We start from the raw sequence: 26,698 nt of genomic DNA, 5'->3' as shown, positions 1-26,698 counted from the left end.
AACCCTTCTAAGTGATATACAGCAGGGTTCCCCAACCCTTCTAAGTGATATACAGCAGGGTTCCCCAACCCTTCTAAGTGATATACAGCAGGGTTCCCGAACCCTTCTAAGTGATATACAGCAGGGTTCCCCTACCCTTCTAAGTGATATACAGCAGGGTTCCCCAACCCTTCTAAGTGATATACAGCAGGGTTCCCGAACCCTTCTAAGTGATATACAGCAGGGTTCCCCAACCCTTCTAAGTGATATACAGCAGGGTTCCCCAACCCTTCTAAGTGATATACAGCAGTGTTCCCCTACCCTTCTAAGTGATATACAGCAGGGTTCCCCTACCCTTCTAAGTGATATACACCAGGGTTCCCCAACCCTTCTAAGTGATATACAGCAGGGTTCCCGAACCCTTCTAAGTGATATACAGCAGTGTTCCCCTACCCTTCTAAGTGATATACAGCAGGGTTCCCCTACCCTTCTAAGTGATATACAGCAGGGTTCCCCAACCCTTCTAAGTGATATACAGCAGGGTTCCCCAACCCTTCTATATACAGCAGTGTTCCCCAACCCTTCTAAGTGATATACAGCAGTGTTCCCCAACCCTTCTAAGTGATATACAGCAGTGTTCCCCAACCCTTCTAAGTGATATACAGCAGTGTTCCCCAACCCTTCTATATACAGCAGTGTTCCCCAACCCTTCTAAGTGATATACAGCAGTGTTCCCCAACCCTTCTAAGTGATATACAGCAGGGTTCCCCTACCCTTCTAAGTGATATACAGCAGTGTTCCCCAACCCTTCTAAGTGATATACAGCAGTGTTCCCCAACCCTTCTAAGTGATCTAAAGCAGTGTTCCCCTACCCTTCTAAGTGATATACAGCAGGGTTCCCCTACCCTTCTAAGTGATATACAACAGGGTTCCCCTACCCTTCTAAGTGATATACAGCAGGGTTCCCCTACCCTTCTAAGTGATATACAGCAGTGTTCCCCTACCCTTCTATATACAGCAGTGTTCCCCTACCCTTCTAAGTGATATACAGCAGTGTTCCCCAACCCTTCTAAGTGATATACAGCAGTGTTCCCCTACCCTTCTAAGCGATATACAGCAGTGTTCCCCAACCCTTCTAAGCGATATACAGCAGTGTTCCCCAACCCTTCTAAGCGATATACAGCAGTGTTCCCCAACCCTTCTAAGTGATATACAACAGGGTTCCCCAACCCTTCTAAGTGATATACAGCAGTGTTCCCCCGACCCTTCTAAGTGATATACAGCAGTGTTCCCCGACCCTTCTAAGTGATATACAGCAGTGTTCCCCTACCCTTCTAAGTGATATACAGCAGTGTTCCACAACCCTTCTATATACAGCAGTGTTCCCCAACCCTTCTAAGTGATATACAGCAGTGTTCCCCTACCCTTCTAAGTGATATACAGCAGTGTTCCCCTACCCTTCTAAGTGATATACAGCAGTGTTCCACAACCCTTCTATATACAGCAGTGTTCCCCAACCCTTCTAAGTGATATACAGCAGTGCTCCCCAACCCTTCTAAGTGATATACAGCAGTGTTCCCCTACCCTTCTAAGTGATATACAGCAGTGTTCCCCAACCCTTCTAAGTGATATACAGCAGTGTTCCCCAACCCTTCTAAGTGATATACAGCAGGGTTCCCCAACCCTTCTAAGTGATATACAGCAGGGTTCCCCAACCCTTCTAAGTGATATACAGCAGGGTTCCCGAACCCTTCTAAGTGATATACAGCAGGGTTCCCCTACCCTTCTAAGTGATATACAGCAGGGTTCCCCAACCCTTCTAAGTGATATACAGCAGGGTTCCCGAACCCTTCTAAGTGATATACAGCAGTGTTCCCCTACCCTTCTAAGTGATATACAGCAGGGTTCCCCAACCCTTCTAAGTGATATACAGCAGGGTTCCCGAACCCTTCTAAGTGATATACAGCAGTGTTCCCCTACCCTTCTAAGCGATATACAGCAGGGTTCCCCTACCCTTCTAAGTGATATACACCAGGGTTCCCCAACCCTTCTAAGTGATATACAGCAGGGTTCCCGAACCCTTCTAAGTGATATACAGCAGTGTTCCCCTACCCTTCTAAGTGATATACAGCAGGGTTCCCCTACCCTTCTAAGTGATATACAGCAGGGTTCCCCAACCCTTCTAAGTGATATACAGCAGGGTTCCCGAACCCTTCTAAGTGATATACAGCAGTGTTCCCCTACCCTTCTAAGTGATATACAGCAGGGTTCCCCAACCCTTCTAAGTGATATACAGCAGTGTTCCCCAACCCTTCTAAGTGATATACAGCAGTGTTCCCCTACCCTTCTAAGTGATATACAGCAGTGTTCCCCTACCCTTCTAAGTGATATACAGCAGGGTTCCCCTACCCTTCTAAGTGATATACAGCAGGGTTCCCCTACCCTTCTAAGTGATATACAGCAGGGTTCCCCTACCCTTCTAAGTGATATACAGCAGTGTTCCCCAACCCTTCTAAGTGATATACAGCAGTGTTCCCCAACCCTTCTAAGTGATATACAGCAGTGTTCCCCTACCCTTCTAAGTGATATACAGCAGTGTTCCCCAACCCTTCTAAGTGATATACAGCAGTGTTCCCCGACCCTTCTAACTGATATACAGCAGTGTTCCCCAAACCTTCTAATTGATATACAGCAGTGTTCCCCGACCCTTCTAAGTGATATACAGCAGTGTTCCCCAACCCTTCTAATTGATATACAGCAGGGTTCCCCGACCCTTCTAAGTGATATACAGCAGTGTTCCCCGACCCTTCTAAGTGATATACAGCAGTGTTCCCGAACCCTTCTAAGTGATATACAGCAGTGTTCCCCAACCCTTCTAAGTGATATACAGCAGTGTTCCCCAACCCTTCTAAGTGATATACAGCAGTGTTCCCCTACCCTTCTAAGTGATATACAGCAGTGTTCCCCTACCCTTCTAAGTGATATACAGCAGTGTTCCCCGACCCTTCTAAGTGATATACAGCAGTGTTCCACAACCCTTCTATATACAGCAGTGTTCCCCTACCCTTCTAAGTGATATACAGCAGTGTTCCCCTACCCTTCTAAGTGATATACAGCAGTGTTCCCCAACCCTTCTAAGTGATATACAGCAGTGTTCCCCTACCCTTCTAAGTGATATACAGCAGTGTTCCCCAACCCTTTTAAGTGATATACAGCAGTGTTCCCCAACCCTTCTAAGTGATATACAGCAGTGTTCCCCTACCCTTCTAAGTGATATACAGCAGGGTTCCCCTACCCTTCTAAGTGATATACAGCAGGGTTCCCCTACCCTTCTAAGTGATATACAGCAGGATTCCCCTACCCTTCTAAGTGATATACAGCAGTGTTCCCCAACCCTTCTAAGTGATATACAGCAGTGTTCCCCTACCCTTCTAAGTGATATACAGCAGTGTTCCCCTACCCTTCTAAGTGATATACAGCAGTGTTCCACAACCCTTCTATATACAGCAGTGTTCCCCAACCCTTCTAAGTGATATACAGCAGTGCTCCCCAACCCTTCTAAGTGATATACAGCAGTGTTCCCCTACCCTTCTAAGTGATATACAGCAGTGTTCCCCAACCCTTCTAAGTGATATACAGCAGGGTTCCCGAACCCTTCTAAGTGATATACAGCAGGGTTCCCCTACCCTTCTAAGTGATATACAGCAGGGTTCCCCAACCCTTCTAAGTGATATACAGCAGGGTTCCCCAACCCTTCTAAGTGATATACAGCAGGGTTCCCGAACCCTTCTAAGTGATATACAGCAGGGTTCCCCTACCCTTCTAAGTGATATACAGCAGGGTTCCCCAACCCTTCTAAGTGATATACAGCAGGGTTCCCCAACCCTTCTAAGTGATATACAGCAGGGTTCCCGAACCCTTCTAAGTGATATACAGCAGGGTTCCCCTACCCTTCTAAGTGATATACAGCAGGGTTCCCCAACCCTTCTAAGTGATATACAGCAGGGTTCCCGAACCCTTCTAAGTGATATACAGCAGGGTTCCCCTACCCTTCTAAGTGATATACAGCAGGGTTCCCCAACCCTTCTAAGTGATATACAGCAGGGTTCCCCAACCCTTCTAAGTGATATACAGCAGGGTTCCCCAACCCTTCTAAGTGATATACAGCAGGGTTCCCGAACCCTTCTAAGTGATATACAGCAGGGTTCCCCTACCCTTCTAAGTGATATACAGCAGGGTTCCCCAACCCTTCTAAGTGATATACAGCAGGGTTCCCGAACCCTTCTAAGTGATATACAGCAGGGTTCCCCTACCCTTCTAAGTGATATACAGCAGGGTTCCCGAACCCTTCTAAGTGATATACAGCAGGGTTCCCCAACCCTTCTAAGTGATATACAGCAGTGTTCCCCAACCCTTCTAAGTGATATACAGCAGGGCTCCCCTACCTTCCTCTCCAGCAAAACTGTAATTCCCATCAGGATCATGTATGCTGGGAGTCGCAGTTTTGCAACGGCTGGAAAGCAACAGCTTGAGAAATCCTGGTACACAGTAAGACTCTTTAAAAGGGGCAACCCACAATTACATATTATATTACTCGACAGATCAGGAAAAATTAGTTTTCACTTTGGATCATTAGAAAAAAAAAATGCTCGTGTGTAGATATTGTTGGTTTATACTTGTTACGGTGTCTTCTTCTGTTCTTTTGATTCCCTTTCGGAACATCCATCTCATCTTTAGCGTTGGTAAGAAGCTGCCAATTAATATACACAGGTCTGTACAATGGCAGAAATGACTCCACCATCTATGTATGAGAGGAACTGGGGATGGCACGAAACTGTAGGTGACCACCGGCACCGGACACATTAGGCGGACATTTTGAGAAATAATCAAAACCAACACCCTGGCACAACAAAAAGTATCCAGCAAGATAAGAACAGAAACAGAGGGAGCACTCAGGGTTCAGGAGACTTGCAAGTGGTTGCCTTATTCCTTAGACGGTGCAAAGCATAGCCCTAAAAAAAACTATATAAAAGTTATCAACTAGCCGTGAAGTGGAACATTAGGGTTTTAGGGGAAAATTAAAGAAGGAGCATTAAAAGGGCTAATCCAGTCACTGTATTAGAGGTACTGGTTGTCACTGAAGAGAACCAGCTGGTGTATGGAGACTTACAGGGTAGCTGCCTATCCTTTTTCTGCCATGGAGTATTGCCTGCAAGTCTATGTTTAAAAAACAAAAGCGCTTTCAGACATGACTAGGGATACGGCACAACCCACTTGCGCTGGATGAAGAATGTCAAGGGATTCGATAAGAACCCTCAACTAAACCCTGAACATAACCGCAGCGCTGTTTTTATTCACTGCAGAAAACAACTTCAAGTTTGTCAATTTAATGAGATGGTTAAAAATATAATAACAGGTTATCACCATTAGGTGGTGCTGCTGTGCAGAGTAAGCAGTAGAGCAGTATTTTCCAACCAGTGTGCCCCCAGCTGTTGCAAAACTACAACTCCCAGCATGCCCGGACAGCCTTTGGCTGTCTGGGCATGCTGGGAGTTGTAGTTTTGCAACAGCTGGAGGCACCCTGGTTGGGAAACACTGCAGTAGAGGATCTGTATACCCAATGCATGTTAGGCTGCATTCACATCACGATTTCTCCATCCGACTTGAGTACACGATTTTATAACTTAAAATCATATAAAATCGTATATAAAGTCGGATCCATTGACCTCCATTAAAAAATCGGATCCATTACACACATCCGATTTGATCCGGGTTTGACCACGATTTCAGAGCTGAACAAAAATCGTGTGAAATCGGATGCGGATCAAATCTGATGCGTGTAATGGATCAGATTTTTTTAATGGAGGTCAATGGATCCAACTTTATATACAATTTTAAGTTAAAAAATCGTGTACTCGAGCCAGATGGAGAAATCGTCATGTGAACGCAGCTTTAATATCATTGTGGACCACAATTTCCAGATGCTGACCAAGAATTGCTATATATGTTTTTTTATTGTTGGCAACGTAGAATATTAATGATACTTGAGAAAACAATTTACCTGACAAAGAGCGAGGTACATCCCCCTGCATGGAAATATTGGTCTGTGGCACATTCATGGCTAAAGGATTGTCCACATGAAATCCCAGTTTGTACTCAACCTGAAAAAGAAATCAAAGTCACAATCAAACCTCAACATTAAAGATCCTGCAAAAAGCATCCAACCTTCACTTGTACAGGTTTATGTGCATCCAACCTTTACTTGTACAGGTTTATGTGCATCCAACCTTCACTTGTACAGGTTTATGTGCATCCAACCTTCACTTGTACAGGTTTATGTGCATCCAACCTTCACTTGTACAGGTTTATGTGCTATAGCGGTAATGACAATGGATTACACCCTTTATAGGAGAGCATTTATACATGTGGAATAGAGATGAGCGAACTTACAGTAAATTCGATTCATCAAGAACTTCTCGGCTTGGCAGTTGATGACTTATCCTGCATAAATTAGTTCAGCTTTCAGGTGCTCCCGTGGGCTGGAATAGGTGGATACAGTCCTGGGAGACTCTCTCTTTTTACTGTAAGTTCGCTCATCTCTAATGTGGAATACAGAGCACAATTTCTTTAGATCAGAACACACTACATGGGTATTGGTGGAAGTGGGTTAGCTTTCAGCCAACATAGCATTTGGCCCACAGCTATCTGGGTGTACTGACCTCTTCATTTATAGGAGTAGAAAGAGACTATGCTTAGAACACAGGGTACCACCAACACTCCATTTTATTACAAATCGGCAGCTTTCAAATGGATAATGTCCACATGGTTTTGTGGATAAACGTTATTACTGGCAAAAATACAAAGAATGACAATCAATTTGATAAAAGTAAAAACAAAATTTGTCTGCAATGCCCACATACTGCAGCCACTATATGGAGACTTGGTGGACCTAAGTGTTGTGGCTTCAACAAGTAAGAAAACACACAAGTCATATGGAGAGGGAATACCCAGCTGGGAAAACCGGACATGAAATCCCTTCAGTATTTTCAATAATCGCTTATAAAAGTAAATTTAACCCTTCACCGGCAGAATAGATCATAAGGATTCTTTAAAGGTGTGCTAGGCCCAGGCAACATAAGCAATTCTGAACGAGAACGCACATTATAGATGAAATATATCAGCTGTCAAAACAATCCCATCCATAGACTGGAATCTGATCAGTGAAACCTCTGCTCCAACATGGAATGGGCCGTCACCTCAGAGCTGTCTACACCCCCCAGCCAGGCCTTTATTCAACAACAGTATGTATACCGTATAAGACGCACTTTTTCTTCCCCAAAACTACACATTAAAATCCTGTCATATTGCGGCGGTCCCTGCGGCCATCAACGGCTGGGACCCGCGACTAATACAGGACATCATCGATGGCGGTGATGCCCTGTATTAACCCTTCAGACGTGGCGATCAAAGCTGACCGCCGCGTCTGAAGTGAAAGTGAAACTAACTCGGCTGCTCAGTCGGGCTGTTCGGGACCGCTGCGGTGAAATCACGTCGTCCCGAACAGCTTGGATGACATCGGGAGGGACCTTACCTGCCTCCTCTGTGTCCAATCGGCGAATGACTGCTCCGTGCCGGGATCTCCTGCATGGCCGGCGCTCTCCATCGTCATCACATCGTCGCGCACGCCGTCCCGCCATCCAATAGGAGCGGTGTGCGTAGGGACGTAATGGCGGCGATGGAGAGAGAGGATCCCGGGCAGCAGAGACGTTCCGGAGCGACGGGGACAGTAATGGAGGGCGACATCCAAGGCAGCGGTGACGGGTTCGGAGCGGCGGGGACTTGTGAGCCTATCCAGTGGTCTTCAACCTACGGACCTCCAGATGTTGCAAAACTACAACTCCCGGCAGCCTACGGCTGTCCGGGCATGCTGGGAGTTGTAGTTTTGCAACATCTGGAGGTCTGCAGGTTGAAGATCACTGTCCTATACTTTACATTGTATTTGGTTCAGAATCTTTTTTTTCTAGATTTTCCTCCTTTAAAATTAGGTGCGTCTTATATGCCGGAGCGTCTTATACGGCGAAAAATACGGGTATATATTTATTTTTTTCAACAAGTAAAACTTCTACATGATGATTTCGAAGTTTTATCTGTCCTTGGAAAAAATAGGTAACAAGCAATACAACTGTCAACCATCTTTCACTCAACTTTCCTAGAGTTCTGAATGGCAAATCTGCCGAGTTTTAACAGCGCCCTAGCAGCACAACTAACCAACAATTTACACGTGTTAGTTTCCAGTACTAAATGTCAGCCAGGCGAGTTATATAAGGCTCAATACTTGTAAGCTGCCAACTTCAAACCTTTGGTTGTGCTCCCCACCTCAGTACCAAAAGATTTTTACATCTGCATTTGAGGCTCAGCTGAACTTTCAGTAGTTTATTAAAAAAAATGTTTTTCAGTTTAAGGGGTATTCCAGGGTTAAATATCTTGAGAATTTTGAAAAGCAACTTTTGTTCTACATTTATTTGCTGTATGGCTCTGCTGCGTATCGTACACTTTTTTCCAGCTTTATACGGTCCCCCAGGTTCAGAGTTTCTTTAAGGTATTGATGACGCTTGTCTAAAGCCTATTCCACAATCATAGAAACATAGAATGTGTCGGCAGATAAGAACCATTTGGCCCATCTAGTCTGCCCAATAATCGGAATACTATGAATAGTCCCTGGCCCTATCTTATATGAAGGATAGCCTTATGCTTATCCCATGCATGTTTAAACTCCTTCACTGTATTTGCAGTGACCACTTCTGCAGGAAGTCTATTCCATGCCTCCACTACTCTCTCTGTAAAGTAATACTTCCTGATATTACTGCACAAACCTTTGCCCCTCTAATTTAAAACTATGTCCTCTTGTGGTAGTTTTTCTGCTTTTAAATCTCCTCTCCTCCTTTACCGTGTTGATTCCCTTTATGTATATAAAAGTCTCTATCATATCCCCTCTGTCTCTTCTTTCTTCCAAGCTATACATGTTAAAGGAGTAGTCCAGTGGTGACTCAGTGGTTTACAACTTATCCCCTATCTTAAGGATAGGGGATAAGTTGCAGATCGCGGGGGGTCCGACCCCTGGGGCCCCCCGCGATCTCCTGTACGGAGCCCCTGTACGGGGCGTGTCGACCTCCGCACGAAGCGGCGGCCGACACGCCCCCTCAATACAACTCTATGGCAGAGCCGAAGCGCTGCCTTCTGCAATCTCCGGCTCTGCCATTGAGATGTATTGAGGGGGCGTGTCGGCCGCCGCCTCGTGCGGGGGTCTACATCCGCTATCTCGGCGGAGAGCCGGGGCCCCGTACAGAGAGATCTCAAACTTATCCCCTATCCTTAGGATAGGGGATAAGTTTTTCACCACTGGACTACCCCTTTAAGGTCCTTTAATCCTTTTCGGCTTGAGACAGCCGCTGGTGTCAGGGGGCTTGGCTTCTTGTCTCTCCTGACAAGTCAGCCCCCTGATGACGTTTGACGTCCATCTGTATGTTCCGATATGCCAGCGTCACGTGATCTTGGCAATCTGCAGAATGCGGGGACGCAGGGAACCCCGGAACGTCAGGAGGCACAGATGGACCGCAAACGTCATCCGGGGGCTGGCTTGTCAGGAGAGACAAGAAGCAGCCGAGCCCCCTGACACCAGCTTCCTGTATTGAGCTGCATAGGATCGTGGAATAAGCTCGAGAGAAGCGTCATCAATACCTGAACAAAACAGATTGGCCCAGATTTATCAAACTGTGCGAGAGAAAGAGTGTTGTGATTTTCCCATAGCAGCCAATCACAGCTCAGCTTTCACTTTACCAGAGCCCATTAGCTGAGCTGTGATTGGTTGCTGTGGAAAAATCACTCCACTTCTCTCACACAGTTTGATAAATCTGGGCCATAAAGCTGAAAAAGTGAACGATCTATGGCAGAGCCATACAGCAAGTTAATGTAGAACAAACAACTTTTCACAAAGGGCAGGATAGTTAAAAGATAGTTTACCCTGGAATATCCCTCTAAAAGGGGTTGTCAAAGGAAAAACTTTTTTTCACATCAACTGGCTCCAGAAAGTTAAACAGATTTGTAAATTACTTCTATTAAAAACAATCTTAATCCTTCCAGTAGTTATCCGCTGCTGAAGTTGAGTTATTTTCTGTCTGACCACAGTGCTCTCTGCTGACACCTCTGTCTGTTCTCCGGAACTGTCCAGAGCAGGAAAAGTTTGCTATGGGGATTTGCTCCTACTCTGGACAGTTCTTTAGACAACCAGAGGTGTCAGCAGAGAGCACTGTGGTCAGACAGAAAAGAACAACTCAACTTCAGCAGCTGATAAATGTTAATTCTTAAGTCACTGGCACGATTGTGCCACTCACCGCACCGCTGGTGGACAGATGGACGATGGACAAATGCACTCTAGCCGGGGCGGTGTGATGGTCACCGGATATACAGCCGTTCTCACCGGCGAGCTGTCCCTTTGCGTCAGGTGTACTCTAGCCGGGGCGGAGTGTTGGTCGCAGAATATTCAGCCGCTCTCACCGGCGAGTTAACTCTTGGCGTCTGACGTAGCAGGTCAGCTGATGGCAGGTCAGCTGACCTTGTGCGGGAGGTTAGTTGATACTAGATGACGTTGGATAACAATGATGCATGCAGGTAGAAATATTAATCCAATGATGGAGGGCTCTGCACCGGTTCAGCAGATGGGTTTGAATGCAGGACCATGTAATAGATGAATAGTAAATGAGATCTCTCCAGAGAGGAATTATCCGATCAGTGCTTGTATAACCGCAGCTGTAGTGTGAACTAGACCAATATAAAAAGGCTCAATCACAGTCACCAAACGCGTTTCGGGGTCCAAAGCAGATTAGTAGTGCCCCTTCCTCAGTGAGAGATCTCATTTACTATTCATCTATTACATGGTCCTGCATTCAAACCCATCTGCTGAACCGGTGCAGAGCCCTCCATCATTGGATTAATATTTCTACCTGCATGCATCATTGTAATCCAACGTCATCTAGTATCAACTAACCTCCCGCACAAGGTCAGCTGACCTGCCATCAGCTGACCTGCTACGTCAGACGCCAAGAGTTAACTCGCCGGTGAGAGCGGCTGGATATTCGGCGACCAACACTCCGCCCCGGCTAGAGTACACCTGACGCCAAGGGACAGCTCGCCGGTGAGAACGGCTGTATATCCTGTGACCATCACGCCGCCCCGGCTAGAGCGCATTTGTCCATCTGTCCACCAGCGGTGCGGTGAGTGGCACAATCGTGCCAGTGACTTTATTTCTATTTGCAGGCCATTTGGCTGTGGAGTGGAGAAACCGGCAACAGCGATCCAATTCTAATACCCACTATATAAATAATTCATGTTATAATCATATACAGCATACGATTTTTTTTTTTTGCAGGACATTGTTTCAGGCCAATTGTAGGATCCACCCTACAGGACATAACTCCATCATCTATAGGACTGTCACTTTTTATTTACAGGACTTTTCGCATTTTTTATTATTTTTTCTATTAAGCCATTTTTCTTTCCAGGAGGAATGTTTTATATTTATTTTTGTTTAAATTTTTTGTGCACACTGAATTTACTACCATTCTGATCAGAGTAACACTGTATGTCACATCATCACCCAGTGTATCATTATACGGCTGTTAGCCATAATAGATACATTTGTTATTAGGAGTACCTTTCGCTCTGTAGTGTAATAACTTGTTGCATTTTTTATATTTATTACTTTTTAACCAATTGTGCGCCACCGTAGGGCCCTGCGGGAACGCATTATTTAATATCTATTAAATATCATTTATATACCAATTGTGTTTTTTCTCTATTATTGATACCAGACATCCCCCATTAATCTTTTTTGATATTGAGCTGAGGACTAATATCCTATTTTTATAATTTACAAATCAGTTTAACTTTCTGGAGCCAGTAAATACATAAAAAAAAAAAAAAAAAAAAAAGTTTTCTCATGGAATACCCCTTTCAACTCAGAAAACCATTGCAGAACCCAACAGATACCAATATAATTCTAGGGGATCTATTTGGTATCCTTTGATATCATTGTGACAGAGCTGGTAGTGCCATCATTTAGGGCATTTTGCACAGATGATCAGAAATGCAGATGTGAACCTAGCCTAATGTGTAGGACACGCTTCAGTATAAAGCGAGGGTTGTTCTGCTAGAAGTACCACATAGAAGCAGTAGGCCACCATACGTACCTTAGATTTAGAGTGCCAGCTGAAGTGTAGGCTGCTGGTTTCGGTGGGAACGAGAAGATTAAAGGAAAGGGCGTAGTGATTTACGATATCGTTCCTGACATAATAAAGCTCAGCATCCAAACCTAAAGAATGAGAGGAAAAGTAAAGATTTACTATCAATGCAATAAAACCAGAATATACCTCTACCTCAGTGTTTACCAACCAGGGTGCCTCCAGCTGTTGCAAAACTACAATTCCCAGCATGCCCGGACCGCCAACGGCGGTCCGGGCATGCTGGGAGTTGTAGTTTTGCAACAGCTGGAGGCACCCTGGTTGGAAAACACTGCTCTACCCAATAACACAACAATCAGCACCCAATCATCTACACATCACCACCTGCCCCGCTGTCTATAAAAAGAACATTTTACCTACACGTGGGAAATGAATATACATTAAGTTTTTTGACCAAAAAAAGAGCTTTAAAGTTTTATTTACCCAGAGTATTGTAATGGCTGTAGGAACCCGACCCAAGCAATAAACATGTTAATCTCTACACGTTACATCGTGTGTCAGCGATCGAGTTCACCCAGGTTAGATATACTGCGGATAATTCCTAAAGCAAATCCGTAGAGAATCCACAAGACAAATCCACACAGAACCAAGGTTGAGCCTTTGCTTTTCTACTGACTGTGGAAAAACTGCAGATTTACTTGGGTGGATTTTATGTCATTTTCTATTCTTAAAAAAAATAAAAATAAATTAAATCTATATTTGGGGATTCTGCTAGAAATTTACGCAGCTGAGGGGATGTTCACATCATGATTGTTGAAATCCATTATGTGTCCATTATTGATATAGAAGGGATGTTAAGAAAAAGAGATTTTGTAAACTTACATATAAAATAATGGACCTTTAACATCCATTATTATCTGTTAAAACATCCTTTAAAAAAGCTCATTGACATGAATGGGATCTGCTACCTACTTTTTTTCATCTCCATTGTACATTTCTATAATGGAGATTTCTATAATGGAGATAAAAAAAATAAAAAAAATACTGCTTCTATGAACCCAACCTAAGGATGTCGCTATGTAACAAACACATTTGGAGGGGGGGGGATTTATCATTGGTCTTACAAAATAGTACAAAAATTTTGCAGCTTTTCAAATTCTGCAGATGAGATATTGTCTTGTCCTGTGTTGTGCACTGAATTTTACCAGTACAGTGGTCCCTCAAGTTACCATATATAATGGTTCCAGGACGACCATTGTATGTTGAGACTAGAACTCTATGGAGACCTGGTAATTGTTTCTGAAGGCACCAAAATGTCATCCAAAAAAAAGGAAAAAGTGAAGATTAAAGAAAAATAAGAAGATAACTAATATAGATAAAGAAAATCCTTATATATAAAAGTAAGAAAGATCTGCTGGAAGCTGTAATCACTGTCTATGTCAGTGTTTCCCAACCAGGGTGCCTCCAGCTGTTGCAAAACTACAACTCCCAGCATGCCCGGACAGCTGTTGGCTGTCCGGGCATGCTGGGAGTTGTATTTTCAACAGCTGGAGGTACACTGGTTGGGAAACAATGGTTTAAGTAGAGGACAGGAGCTTCTTTAGGGTCCTGTACACTACACAGTGTCCCAAATGGAGCCGCCCTTACCTGGTGTCCAAAGGAGCAGCTAACCCTGGCACAGGTAAGGAGTAGTACAGAACTTGTAGTTCCTCCCTGTACTGTAGGGGGCGCTACCAGACAGCCAGTCAGAGCTTGCACCTCAGTAATACAGGTGATTTACCAGTGAATGCCCATTCTGATTGGTCAGTTCCTCCAATTGTGACACGTCTCACTGGTCTGGACTGTCTGTAGTATTGTATGTTGAGTCTGGTTTCAAGTTACAATGGTCCAGAAGAAAACATTGTATGTTGAAACTATTGTATGTTGAGGCCATTGTAAGTTGAGGGATCACTGTACAATCTTGCAGGTATAAACAGATATCCTGCCCTGTGTGAACTCATCTTTACAGGATTTAACACACACATGCATGTATGTATGTATGTATGTATGTATGTATGTATGTGTAATTATATATATATATATATATATATATATATATATATATATATATATATCTATATCTATATCTATATATCTATATCTATATCTATATATCTACACACATACACATACCCACACACACACACACACACTGCAGTATAGCTTTCCCAGTTCCTTCAGGAGGTGATCAGTGATCTCTTTACACATGAGGACTTACTACAATGTAATGGATGCTGAGGTTTCCACACTGTGTATTCAGCCGAGGCATAATAGAAGGCAGGGGACTAATTGGAGCAATTAACGCATCTAAATTCTAATCCTCCAGAGCGCCACTCGCTGGCACCTACACAGCTCTGGGTGGCATATTGCAGGAATGACCTCAGGGCTTGGGAGACAGATGGGACCTTTTTCTTATTAACTTAATCCACACAAAGCAGTAAAGAAGCTTTATCCACACAATAAAGAACATCTACTGCTTCAATAGGGTTTCCCACAGACTTTCAAGACTGACAGATTTGTCAAGCAGCGTTACATTTAGAGGCGGCTCACCTATTAGGAGAGTTAGGCGGCTCACCTATTAGGAGAGTTAGGCGGCTCACCTATTAGGAGAGTTAGGCGGCTCACCTATTAGGAGAGTTAGGCGGCAGCCTAAGGCCTCGCAGGTGTCTTACTTGCCCCCTATGTGAGTGGCGATGAATACAATGTCACATCACAACTCAGCAGAGTTACATTTATACTACACTTGTATCGGATCCCAAGAAAGAGGAGACAAACTCGTGTCACGCTGTGCCAGTCATCTAACCCCTCTCACAAACCCAGGGCAGATCTCTGCCAATCATCCAACCCTTCAGGAACTCATCTACCTCGCTTACCAACCAGTCCGACTACTTCCAGTCATCCACCCCTTCACCAACCAGTGTCAAGCCTCTGTCGGTTATCGACCCTTTTAGTGAACCCGTCAGGCTGTGCCGGATATCTACGGACTTCTGTGGGACATCTACCCCCTTTCACCAACCCATTTAAGAAATCTGCCAGTTACCCACCCATCTTACAAACCAGTCAGCCCTCTGCCAGTCATCCAACCCCCTTACCAACCCATAACAGTCAGTGTAAGTCATCTACATGTCAGGTCTTGGTCAGTCAGCAAATTATTAACATAATATCTCAGAACAAAGCTACAAGTGCAATGACTAGAAGGGTTTTTAGATGTCTTGCAAATATCTGCCACCTAAAAGGGGTACTCCGGTGGAAAACATTTTTTTTTAAAATCAACTGGTGCCACAAAGTTAAACAGATTTGTAAATTACTTCTATTTAAAAATCTTAATCCTTCCAGTACTTATCAGCTGCTGTATACTACAGGGGAAGTTTTATTTCTTTCTGGAGTTCTTTTCAGTCTGACCACAGTGCTCTCTGCTGACACCTCTGTCCGTGTCAGGAACTGTCCAGAGTACAAGTAAATCCCCATAGCAAACCTATGCTGCTCTGGACAGTTCCTGACACGGACAGAGGTGTCAGCAGAGAGCACTGTGGTCAGACTGAAAAAAAACTCCAGAAAGAAACACAACTTCCTGCAGAGCATACAGCAGCTGATAAGTACTGGAGAGATTAAGATTTTTAAATAGAAGTAATTTACAAATATGTTTAACTTCTTGGCACCAGTGGATTAAAAAAAAAAATAATAATAGTTTTCCACCTGAGTACCCCTTTAAAGACCCTCTTTGGTTCTGTTAACATTTGGGTTTTTCCAAGTCCTCTGGGATTCGGGTATTTTTGACACCAACAAGTGTGTAGACTGCATCAAAAATATCAGAACCCCGGAAGAATCTTGACAGGCCCCGTCGTAGATCAATTGAGTTTGTCAGATTGGGTTGCTACCATGGCACCACTAAAAACAGAAACCTTGACGAATAGGAACATAACCTTATGCTTAGACTTCTCTATGGGTTATAGCACAAAACTTCCCAATAGGCTGTACCACCTCTGTGCATACTGGGGGGGGGGGGGGGGGGGGGTTCATTTCCCCCAAAAAGTTGATTTTAGTTGCTTTTGGCATCAATAACTTAAAGAAACAGAGAGGTAAACAGCATTATGAGAGCAGAAAACAATGCAGAGCAAGTCCATACAAAGCTGCGGAGATCAAAGGGAATACTGACATTCAGCAAAACACCTCAAAAACAACCTGGGGGGATAGTACATCCCGTGTTTGCCCACAAAACCTTCATGAGCTCATGTGTATTACACGGTACAGACATGTGCCTGAAGTATTCAGTATAGACAATCTATAGCAATGAGGCACCAATGCTACTGCTAGTACTGGGGATATTACTGCAGCCAGTACAGATACAGCATCTCTGACCAATACCACAACATCCGAACAGGCAAGGGGTGTCCATATCATGGGAATAAGCAGTTGTCAGACATCTGACACAAAGGATTGGATAGGTGATCCAAAATTGAGACAATAAACATACCAATGAGAAGATTTCATCGTAACAGACTAGTTCCACCAAATGTTATCTTAAAGGGGGTATTCCAGGGGAAAAAAAATAATTTTATCAACTGGCTCCAGAAAGTTAAATAGATTTGTAAGTTATTTCTATTAAAAGATCTTAATTCTTCCAATAATTAACAGCTGCTGAAGTTGAGTTGTTCTTTTCTGTCTGGCAACAGTGCTCTCTGCTGACATCTCTGCTTGTCTCAGGAACTGCACAGAGAAGAAGAGGTTTGCTATGGGGATTTGCTTCTACTCTGGACAGTTCCTAAGACAGGTGTCATCAGAGAGCACTTAGACAGAAAACAACAACTTCAGCAGCTCATAAGTACTGAAAGGATTAAGACTTTTTAAAGGAAAACTGTCAGCTTGCTCCCCCCACACTAACCAGCAGTACTGGCTGGTAGTGCGGGGGACGCTGATTAGTTTGAAGCATACCATGCCTGGATCCACCACACCGTTCGCCCATTATCTTCTTTCTACTTGGTATGCAAATTAGCTTCTAACTGGCATGGGCGAGGTTACTGCCTTCATCTGGCACTGACATAACCGCCGCCCAGCCCGCAGCACCGACCGGCTTATGAATATCCATGTTCTCCCTCTCCTCCCTGCTGATTTCAGGACTCCACTGCGCATGCGCTGGCTTCTTGTCTACACCCGGAGGCTGCTTCAGCGCAGTGGAGTCCTGAAATCAGCGGGGAGGAGAGGGAGAACATGGATATTCATAAGCCAGAGAGTGCCAGATGAAGGAAGTAACCCCGCCCATGCCAGTTAGCAGGTAATTTGCATATCAAGAAGAAAGATGATAAAGGGACGAATGGCGCAGCAGATTCGGGCATCGTATGCATCAAACTGATAAGTGTCCCCCGCACTACCAGCCAGTACCACTGGTTAGTGCGGGGGGAGGGCGCCGACAGTTTTCCTTTAATAGAAGTAATTTACAAATCTGTTTAGTTTTCTGGAGCCAGTTGATAGGTAAAAAAAAAAAAAAATCAATCTTTTTCCTAGATAAACCCTTTAAGTGTATGGCTACATATACCAAGGAATTGAGCAAGAACAAGCTAATTCTGGAATATTGGCCATTAAACATCTCAGCATGTACATAGTTGAGTATTTCCCTATGATAGCTGCCCTAGGTGTATGTTCACACAATGCATTTGTTTTTTTGTGAGAACAATTAGGTGTGTCAGACATCCAGGGCATAGATAGACTGTGGAGGTCCACAGTTTGGAGACCACTGTACTAGACAAATAGCTGGCAATACAATTTAAAAGCCCACCTACAAATATCTACCTGTGTAGAGCAAAGTACACGCTGGATAACTATACTGGGTCAAGGCAGACAATTGTACCTTGATCATCATGATAAGGACAGTAACAACAGAGCACAACTTCACATATCCCATACAAAACATATTTGGATAAAAAAATCCACACAACACTATTAGACCTGACATATTTCGGTCATCGATGACCTTAAAGGGGTACTCCTGAGAAAAACTTATTTTTAGTTATTTTAAATCAACTGGTGCCAGAAAGTTAAACCGATTTGTAAATTACTTCTATTAAAAAACCTTAAATCCTTCCAGTACTTATTAGCGGCAGTATACTACAGAGGAAATTATTATCTTTTTGGATTTCTTTTCGGTCTGTCCACAGTGCTCTCTGCTGACACCTCTGTCCATGTCAGGAACTGTCCAGAGCAGGAGAAAATCCCCATAGCAAACCTATGCTGCTCTGGTGTCAGCAGAGAGCACTGTGGTCAGACAAAAAAAATCCCAAAAAAATAATTTCCTCTGTTACAGCTGATAAGTACTGGAAAGATTAAGAATAATAGAAGTAATTTACAAATCTGTAACTTTTTGCCACCAGTTGTCCACCAGAATACCCCTTTAATCTTAAATCATAATCAGGATCTATTATTAAGGTCACTGATGACCGAAACCCGTCAGATCTAACCGTGTTGTGGGGACGTAATTTCATATGGACGGAAATAAAGATTAAGTTTTAAGGAACTCATGAGGGAAAAATTGGAAACAAACACACTGAGTGCTTTTCATTACGGACCCGACTAAACAAATCCGATATAAACAAGGGAAGAACGTGCGGAATAGATTAAGCTGAAATCTGTTTCCTGAATTAGCCCAAATGAGATTCATTTCATTGCAGGAAGTCAGGCGGTTCACATGTGCGGCACCACGAGGGCGGCCACATTCCTGATCAGCACCCGCTTTACTGTTGCTTCCAAACTTCCTGCGCCACTTCCATCCCTGCGCCTCATATAACGGCTCACATGGGCCGCAGTTTTCCTCCACATTGCTCTTCTACATTTATAGTGTTGGGACAATAGGTATTACATGGATTGGTCTGGGAAGGAACTGTTTGGATTAGCAGAGGTCAGCTAGGAATGAAGGGTTAACAGGCATGACCTCAGCTTCCTTCTAGGTTTAGGAATTTACTAGAAAACCCTTTTAAGGCCCCTTTCACACTACAGGTATCATCCTGCTTTTTTACTGCCGTTATTTTACAATAATGGATGAAGAAGAAAAAAAATAAAAAGCGGATGCAATAACTGATAATAATGGATGATAACTGATGATCATCATCTGTAGTTTTTAATGTTTTTCTTAAAAAACACCTGATGTTCATCAGTTATCACCAGTTAGTCTTTTTTTATCCCTTTATTCAGATTTTTAACCCTTTTTTTGTAAAGCTGTACTGAGCACGCTCATTAAATTTAACATTGAAGTCTATGGGAACCGGACGTTCAAAAAAAAAATAAAAAATAAAAAAAATCTGTTAACATTCGTTTTTTTCACCATATTTTTTTTTTTGCCGGACCAAAAATAACTGTCATTAGTAAAAAATGGACTTGCCTGATGCAAAAGGATGAACAAAAAAAAACATTGACATGAATGGGATTTTTTGATGGTCGTTTTCAGGACTTTTTGCCGGGTGTAATAATGGAGGTTTTTTTTACAAGATAATACCTGTAGTGTTAAAGGGGACTAAGGCTGGGTTCACACCACGTTTTCTTAAATACGGTTCCCGTATACGGTTTGGAGGAGGGGGGGGCGGGGCTTAATCGCGGCGCCCGCACTCAGCCGTATTCGGGAACCGTATTTAATGCAAGTCTATGAGCCGACCGGAGTGAACCGCAGCCTCCGGTCGGCTTCGTTTTCGGCCGTATGCGGTTTCCCGACCGCAGGCAAAAACGTGGTCGACCACGTTTTTGCCTGCGGTCGGGAAACCGCATACGGCCGAAAACGAAGCCGACCGGAGGCTGCGGTTCACTCCGTTTGGCTCATAGACTTGCATTAAATACGGTTCCCGAATACGGCTGTGTGCGGGCGCCGCAATTAAGCCCCGCCCCCCTCCTCCAAACCGTATACGGGAACCGTATTTAAGAAAACGTGGTGTGAACCCAGCCTAAGACGGAGTCAGAAGAGGGATAAAAAGGATCTGTCTATGCATCTACAAATTAGAACTATATTGACTGTAAGGTTCTAATATAACAATATTTACCATATTAATACAGCGCCAACAGATTCCGCAGCACTTTACAATTTTGGGGGGCACAAATAAAGACAAGCGTCAGACATTACTGTATTACACACCAAATATTCATACGGGGGGGGGGTTGATGACCCGGCTTGCAAGAATTTACAGCCTATAAGGAATGGGGATGAGAGAAACGGCAGAAAGTGCTTTATTGTAACAATGGTCCAGCTTTGTGTTATAAACAGGGAGATCACATAAAGGAGGGTGAACCAGTCACTAGGTAGTCTGCCAATGTCTGAAGTGCAGAGAGCAGGAGGAGACTACTGCCGAGCTTTGTGGCTGCCTCCAGCTGTTGCAAAACTACAACTCCCAGCATATTCTGTAAGGAATTTAAACCCCCTACATCAGTGTTTCCCAACCAGGGTGCCTCCAGCTGTTGCAAGACTACAACTTCCAGCATATTCTGTAAGGTATTTAAACCCTCTACATCAGTGTTTCCCAACCAGGGTGCCTCCAGCTGTTGCAAAACTACAACTCCCAGCATATTCTGTAAGGTATTTAAACCCTCTACACCAGTGTTACCCAACCAGGGTGCCTCCAGTTGTTGCAAAATTACAACTTCCAGCATATTCTGTAAGGTATTTAAACCCTCTACATCAGTGTTTCCCAACCAGGGTGACTCCAACTGTTGCAAAACTACAACTCCCAGCATATTCTGTAAGGTATTTAAACCCTCTACATCAGTGTTTCCCAACCAGGGTGCTTCCAGCTGTTGCAAAACTACAACTCCTAGCATGCCCGGACAGCCGTTGGCTGTCCCGGCATGCTGGGAATTGTAGTTTTGCAACAGCTGGAGGCACCCTGGTTGGGAAACACTGGTTAAGAAAAACTTTAACAGTCATGTGGGTAAAACCCAGCATATCCAGTCCGGGGTTGTCAATCAGTTTGTAGTTACCTGGTGTCTGGCAGCGATTTAATCCGAATCTTTCTGGAATAACATACGAGCATTAGTACGGGGCCAGCAGGCAGGAGTGTTCAGCTGACAGCTACCTACAGCCAAGATTTAGGGCAGTCTCAAGAGTTAGACATAGAAGGAGAATCCCATAAAAAGCAGCTCACAGTAAGACTAGGCTCATGCACTTGTAGTGTAAGTTACAGTATCCCGAACAAAAAATGGATGCAGACATACTATCGATGCAGACATATACTATCGTTACATTTGGGCCTCTTTACACTAGAATGCGCTACCATACTCAATGGCTTGGTCTGCTGCCCTATCGAGCTCTGTAAAAATGAGCGTATACCAGCCTGAACATGGTCACTAGATGACTACGTTCAGGCCACTGAAATGAATGCCGCCAACAGCTGTATGCCACTGTATACATGGACATCCTATTCTTAGCAGGATGTAGGCTGAACATACCTGTAACAATACCACAAACGTAGTATCACCAGAGCCTTAAAGAGGTTGTGCAGCGCCTCTCGCCTGGTGTGGAGGAACACTGCAGCAGCGCCTCTCTCCTGGTGTGGAGGAACACTGCAGCAGCGCCTCTCTCCTGGTGTGGAGGAACACTGCAGCAGCGCCTCTCTCCTGGTGTGGAGGAACACTGCAGCAGCGCCTCTCTCCTGGTGTGGAGGAACACTGCAGCAGCGCCTCTCTCCTGGTGTGGAGGAACACTGCAGCAGCGCCTCTCTCCTGGTGTGGAGGAACACTGCAGCAGCGCCTCTCTCCTGGTGTGGAGGAACACTGCACAACGGCCTCAGCTACTGTACTGCTCAGCTTGCGGAACAGTCGTGCCACACCAGAAGAGAGTGGTACTGCAAAACCTCTTTAAAAAAAAAAACGTTTTTGCAAATACTTTCTTTTTCTTGTGATTATTTTTAGCTTTAGTCAATTTCATAACATGAAGTAAAGATTCAGCAGGTTTCTTCTCAGTACATGTATGTGGTTTATCTGCACTCTATAGACCAGTGTTTCCCAACCAGTATGTCTCCAGCTATTACAAAACAACTTGTGGCATGCTGGAAGTTGGTGTATACTGGTCATGCTACCTTACCTTTACTGCCATCTAAGCTTCCACAATACACTGCTCTCTAGTTACCTGAATCAAGCAGAACGCTCAATTCAGATTTATATCCAAGGACGACATTGCATCAGAAGCTGAAATGGACTGGTGAAGCTAGGATTCTTTTCATGCTTTTATTTATTTATTTTACACTTACCCCAGCCATAAATAATAATATATAATATATAATATATATACACACACACACACACGGTACAGACCAAAAGTTTGACAGAAGGCATCTCACTGAAGGCATCAAAACTATGAATTAACATGTGAAATTATATACATAACAAAAAAGTATGAAACAACTGAAAATCTGTCATATTCTAGATTCTAGCCACCTTTTGCTTTGATTACTGCTTTGCACACTCTTGGCATTCTCTTGATGAGCTTCAAGAGGTACTCACCTGAAATGGTCTTCCAACAGTCTTGAAGGAGTTCCCAGAGATGCTTAGCACTTGTTGGCCCTTTTTGCCTTCAATCTGCGGTCCAGCTCACCCCAAACCATCTCGATTGGGTTCAGGTCCGGTGACTGTGGAGGCCAGGTCACCTGGCGCAGCACCCCATCATTCTCCTTCTTGGTCAAATAGCCCTTACACAGCCTGGAGGTGTTTGGGGTCATTGTCCTGTTGAAAAATAAATGATGGTCCAACTAAACGCAAACCGGATGGAATAGCATGCCGCTGCAAGATGTTGTGGTAGCCATGCTGGTTCAGTATGCCTTCAATTTTGAATAAATCCCCAACAGTGTCACCAGCAAAGCACCCCCACACCATCACACCTCCTCCTCCACACCAGCACACCTGAGAAGTGAAAACCATTTTAGGTGACTACCTCTTCAATCTCAACAAGAGAATGCCAAGAGTGTGCAAAGCAGTAATCAAAGCAAAAGATGGCTACTTTGAAGAACCTAGAATATGACATATTTTCAGTTGTTTCACACTTTTTTGTTATGTATATAATTCCACATGTGTTAATTCATAGTTTTGATGCCTTCAGTGTAATATATATATTACACACACACATATAACAAATGGCGTAAGGAAAAGGTCTCACATACCTTTAACCCCTTAAGGACCATTTTACACCTTAGGACCCGGCCATTTTTTGCACATCTGACCACTGTCACTTTAAACATTAATAACTCTGGAATGCTTTTAGTTATCATTCTGATTCAGAGATAGTTTTTTCGTGACATATTCTAATTTAACATAGTGGTAAAATTTTGTGGTACCTTGCATTCTTTCTTGGTGAAAAATCCCAAAATTTTATGAAAAATTAGAAAATTTTGCATTTTTCTAACTTTGAAGCTCTCTGCTTGTAAGGAAAATGGATATTCCAAATAATTTTTTATTTTTTATTCACATATACAATATGTCCACTTTATGTTTGCATTATAAAATTTACGTGTTTTTACTTTTGGAAGACACCAGAGGGCTTCAAAGTTCAGCAGCAATTTTCCAATTTTTCACAAAATTTCCAAACTCACAATTTTTCAGGGACCAGTTCAGGTTTGAAGTGGATTTGAAGGGTCTTCATATTAGAAATACCCCCTAAGTGACCCCATTATAAAAACTGCACCCCCCAAAGTATTCAAAATGACAGTCAGCGTTTTAACCCTTTAGGTGTTTCACAGGAATAGCAGCAAAGTGAAGTAAGCACATACCTCATATGTCTATGTAAAGTGTTCGGCGGGCGCAGTAGAGGGCTCAGAAGCGAAGGAGCGACAGGTTGCATTTAGGAAGCCCCTATGGTGCCAGAACAGCAAAAAAAAAAAACACATGGCATACTATTTTGGAAACTAGACCCCTTGAGGTACGTAACAAGGAATAAAGTGAGCCTTAATACCCCACAGGTGTTTCACGACTTTTGCATATGTAAAAAAATAAAATTTCACTAAAATGTGTGTTTCCCCCCAAATTTCTCATTTTTGCAAGGGTTAATAGCAGAAAATACCCCCAAAAAATTGTAACCCCATCTTTTCTGAGTATGGAGGTACCCCATAAGTTGACCTGAAGTGCACTATGGGTGAACTACAATGCTCAGAAGAGAAGGAGTCATATTTGGCTTTTTGAGAGCAAATTTTGCTCGGGGGCATGTCGCATTTAGGAAGCCCCTATGGTGCCAGGACAGCAAAAAAAAAAACACATGACATACCATTTTGGAAACTAGACCCCTTCAGGAACGTAACAAGAAATAAAGTGAGCCTTAATACCCCACAGGGGTTTCACGACGTTTGCATACGTAAAAAAAAAAAAAAAAATCACTAAAAGGTGTTTCCCCCCCAAATTTCAAATTTTTGCAAGGGTTAATAGCAGAAAATACCCCCCAAAATTTGTATCCCAATCTCTTCTGAGTATGGAGGTACCCCATAAGTTGACCTGAAGTGCACTACGGGCGAACTACAATGCTCAGAAGAGAAGGAGTCATAGTGGGCTTTTTGAGAGCAAATTTTGCTCGGGGGGCATGTCGCATTTAGGAAGCCCATATGGTGCCAGGACAGCAAAATAACCCCCACATGGCATACCATTTTGTAAACTAGACCCCTTGAGGAACGTAACAAGGCGTAAAGTGAGCATTTACCCCCCACTGGTGTCTGTCAGATCTTTGGAACTGTGGGCTGTACAAAATTTTTAATTTGCACAGCCCACTGTTCCAAAGATCTGTCAGACACCAGTGGGGTGTAAATTCTCACTGCACCCCTCATTACATTCCGTGAGGGGTGTAGTTTTCGAAATGGGGTCACATGTGAGGTTTTTTTTTTGCGTTTGTCAAAACCGCTGTAACAATCAGCCACCTCTGTGCAAATCACCTCAAATGTACATGGTGCACTCTCCCTTCTGGGCCTTGTTGTGCGGCCCCAGAGCACTTTGTGCCCACATATGGGGTATCTCCGTAGTCGGGAGAAATTGCATTACAAATTTTGGGGGGCTTTTTTCCCCTTTACCTCATGTCAAAATGAAAAGTATAGGGCAACACCAGCATGTTAGTGTAAAAAATGTATTTTTTTACACTAACATGCTGGTGTAGACCCCAACTTCACCTTTTCATAAGGGATGAAAGGAGAAAAAGACCCCCACAATTTGTTAGGCAATTTCTCCCGAGTACGGTGATACCCCATATGTGGCCCTAAACTGTTGCCTTGAAATACGACAGGGCTCCAAAGTGAGAGCGCCATGTGCATTTGAGGCCTGAATTAGGGATTTGCATAGGGGTGGAGGCTCCATTTTGGAAACAGTGGCGTACCAGACGTTTTTCATTTTTATTGGGGAGGGGAGGGGGGCTGTGTAGGAGTATGTGTATATGTAGTGTTTTTTTACATTTTATTTTATTTTGTGTTAGTGTAGTGTAGTGTTTTTAGGGTACAGTAACACGGGCAGGGGATTACAGAGAGTTTCCCGCTGCGAGTTTGAGCTGCCGCGCACAATTTGCTGCATCGCAAACTTGCAGCCCGATACTCACTGTAAGCCCCCTGCCCATGTGAATGTACCCTGTACATTAACAGGGGGGGGGGGGGGGGCGGGCGCTCCAGCTGTTGCAAAACTACAACTCCCAGCATGCACAGTCTATCAGTGCATGCTGGTAGTTATAGTTTTGCAACAGCTGGAGGCACACAAGTTGGGAAACACTGAGTTAGGAAACAGACAATGTTTCCCAACCAGTGTGCCTCCAGCTGTTGCAAAACCACAACTCCCAAACATTCTCAGGCATGCTGGGAGTAGTAGTTCGGCAACATCTTTAGAGCCAGATGTTGCCGAACTACAACTCCCAGCATGCTTGGAGTTGTAGTTTTGCAACATCTGGAGGACTACAGTTTGCAGACCACTAATACAGTGGTTCCCAATCTGTGCCCTTCCAGATGTTGCAAAACTACAACTCCCAGTATGCCAAAACTGTCCAGGCATGCTGGGAGTTGTAGTTCTGCAACATCTGAAGGGCCAGATGTTACAGAACTACAACTCCCAGCATGCCTGGACAGTAAGGGCATGCTGAGGATGTGTAGTTTTGCAACATCTGGAAGGGCACAGTGGTCCCAAAACTGTGGACCTCCAGAAGTTGCAAAACTGCAACTCCCAGCATGCCCAGACGCCAAGGGCTGTCTGGGCATGCTGGGAGTTGTAGTATACAGGGTCCCAATACAGCAATGCATGTCGCTTTACGGCGACGTATATTGCTGTAAAGGGCTCGACCGCGGCTGAAGATCTACTCACCTGTCTCCACCGCCGCAGTCTTCACGCCGGGATCCGGGTCTTCAGGGACGAGGCAAGTACCGGGGCCTGGCCCCAGCACTCCCCCGTCCCCCGCCGCGTCCTCCGGTCTTCCTCCCGTCCTCTCCGGACTTCAAGGGGCCGGGCAGGGCGGGAGGAAGTAACCCCCCCCG

General features: G+C 44.1%; 1 protein-coding gene across 3 annotated transcripts in view; it reads right to left on the bottom strand.

Moving 5' to 3' along the window:
* The window catches only part of RYK (receptor like tyrosine kinase), a 167,080-nt gene that overhangs the window by 94,172 nt on the left and 46,210 nt on the right, over window positions 1–26,698 (bottom strand). For all 3 annotated transcript variants that reach the window (XM_056564403.1, XM_056564404.1, XM_056564401.1), the window contains exons 2-3: window positions 12,225–12,346; window positions 6,041–6,140 (exon numbers count right to left, since the gene is read on the bottom strand). In XM_056564403.1, the coding sequence (XP_056420378.1) occupies window positions 6,041–6,140; window positions 12,225–12,346 (222 nt within the window). The remainder of the gene's footprint in view (window positions 1–6,040; window positions 6,141–12,224; window positions 12,347–26,698) is intronic.

The sequence above is a fragment of the Hyla sarda genome, chromosome 3, assembly GCF_029499605.1.
Source record: "Hyla sarda isolate aHylSar1 chromosome 3, aHylSar1.hap1, whole genome shotgun sequence".
NCBI classification, from domain to species: Eukaryota; Metazoa; Chordata; class Amphibia; order Anura; family Hylidae; genus Hyla; species Hyla sarda.
This window is presented reverse-complemented; position numbering and strand designations above follow the sequence as displayed.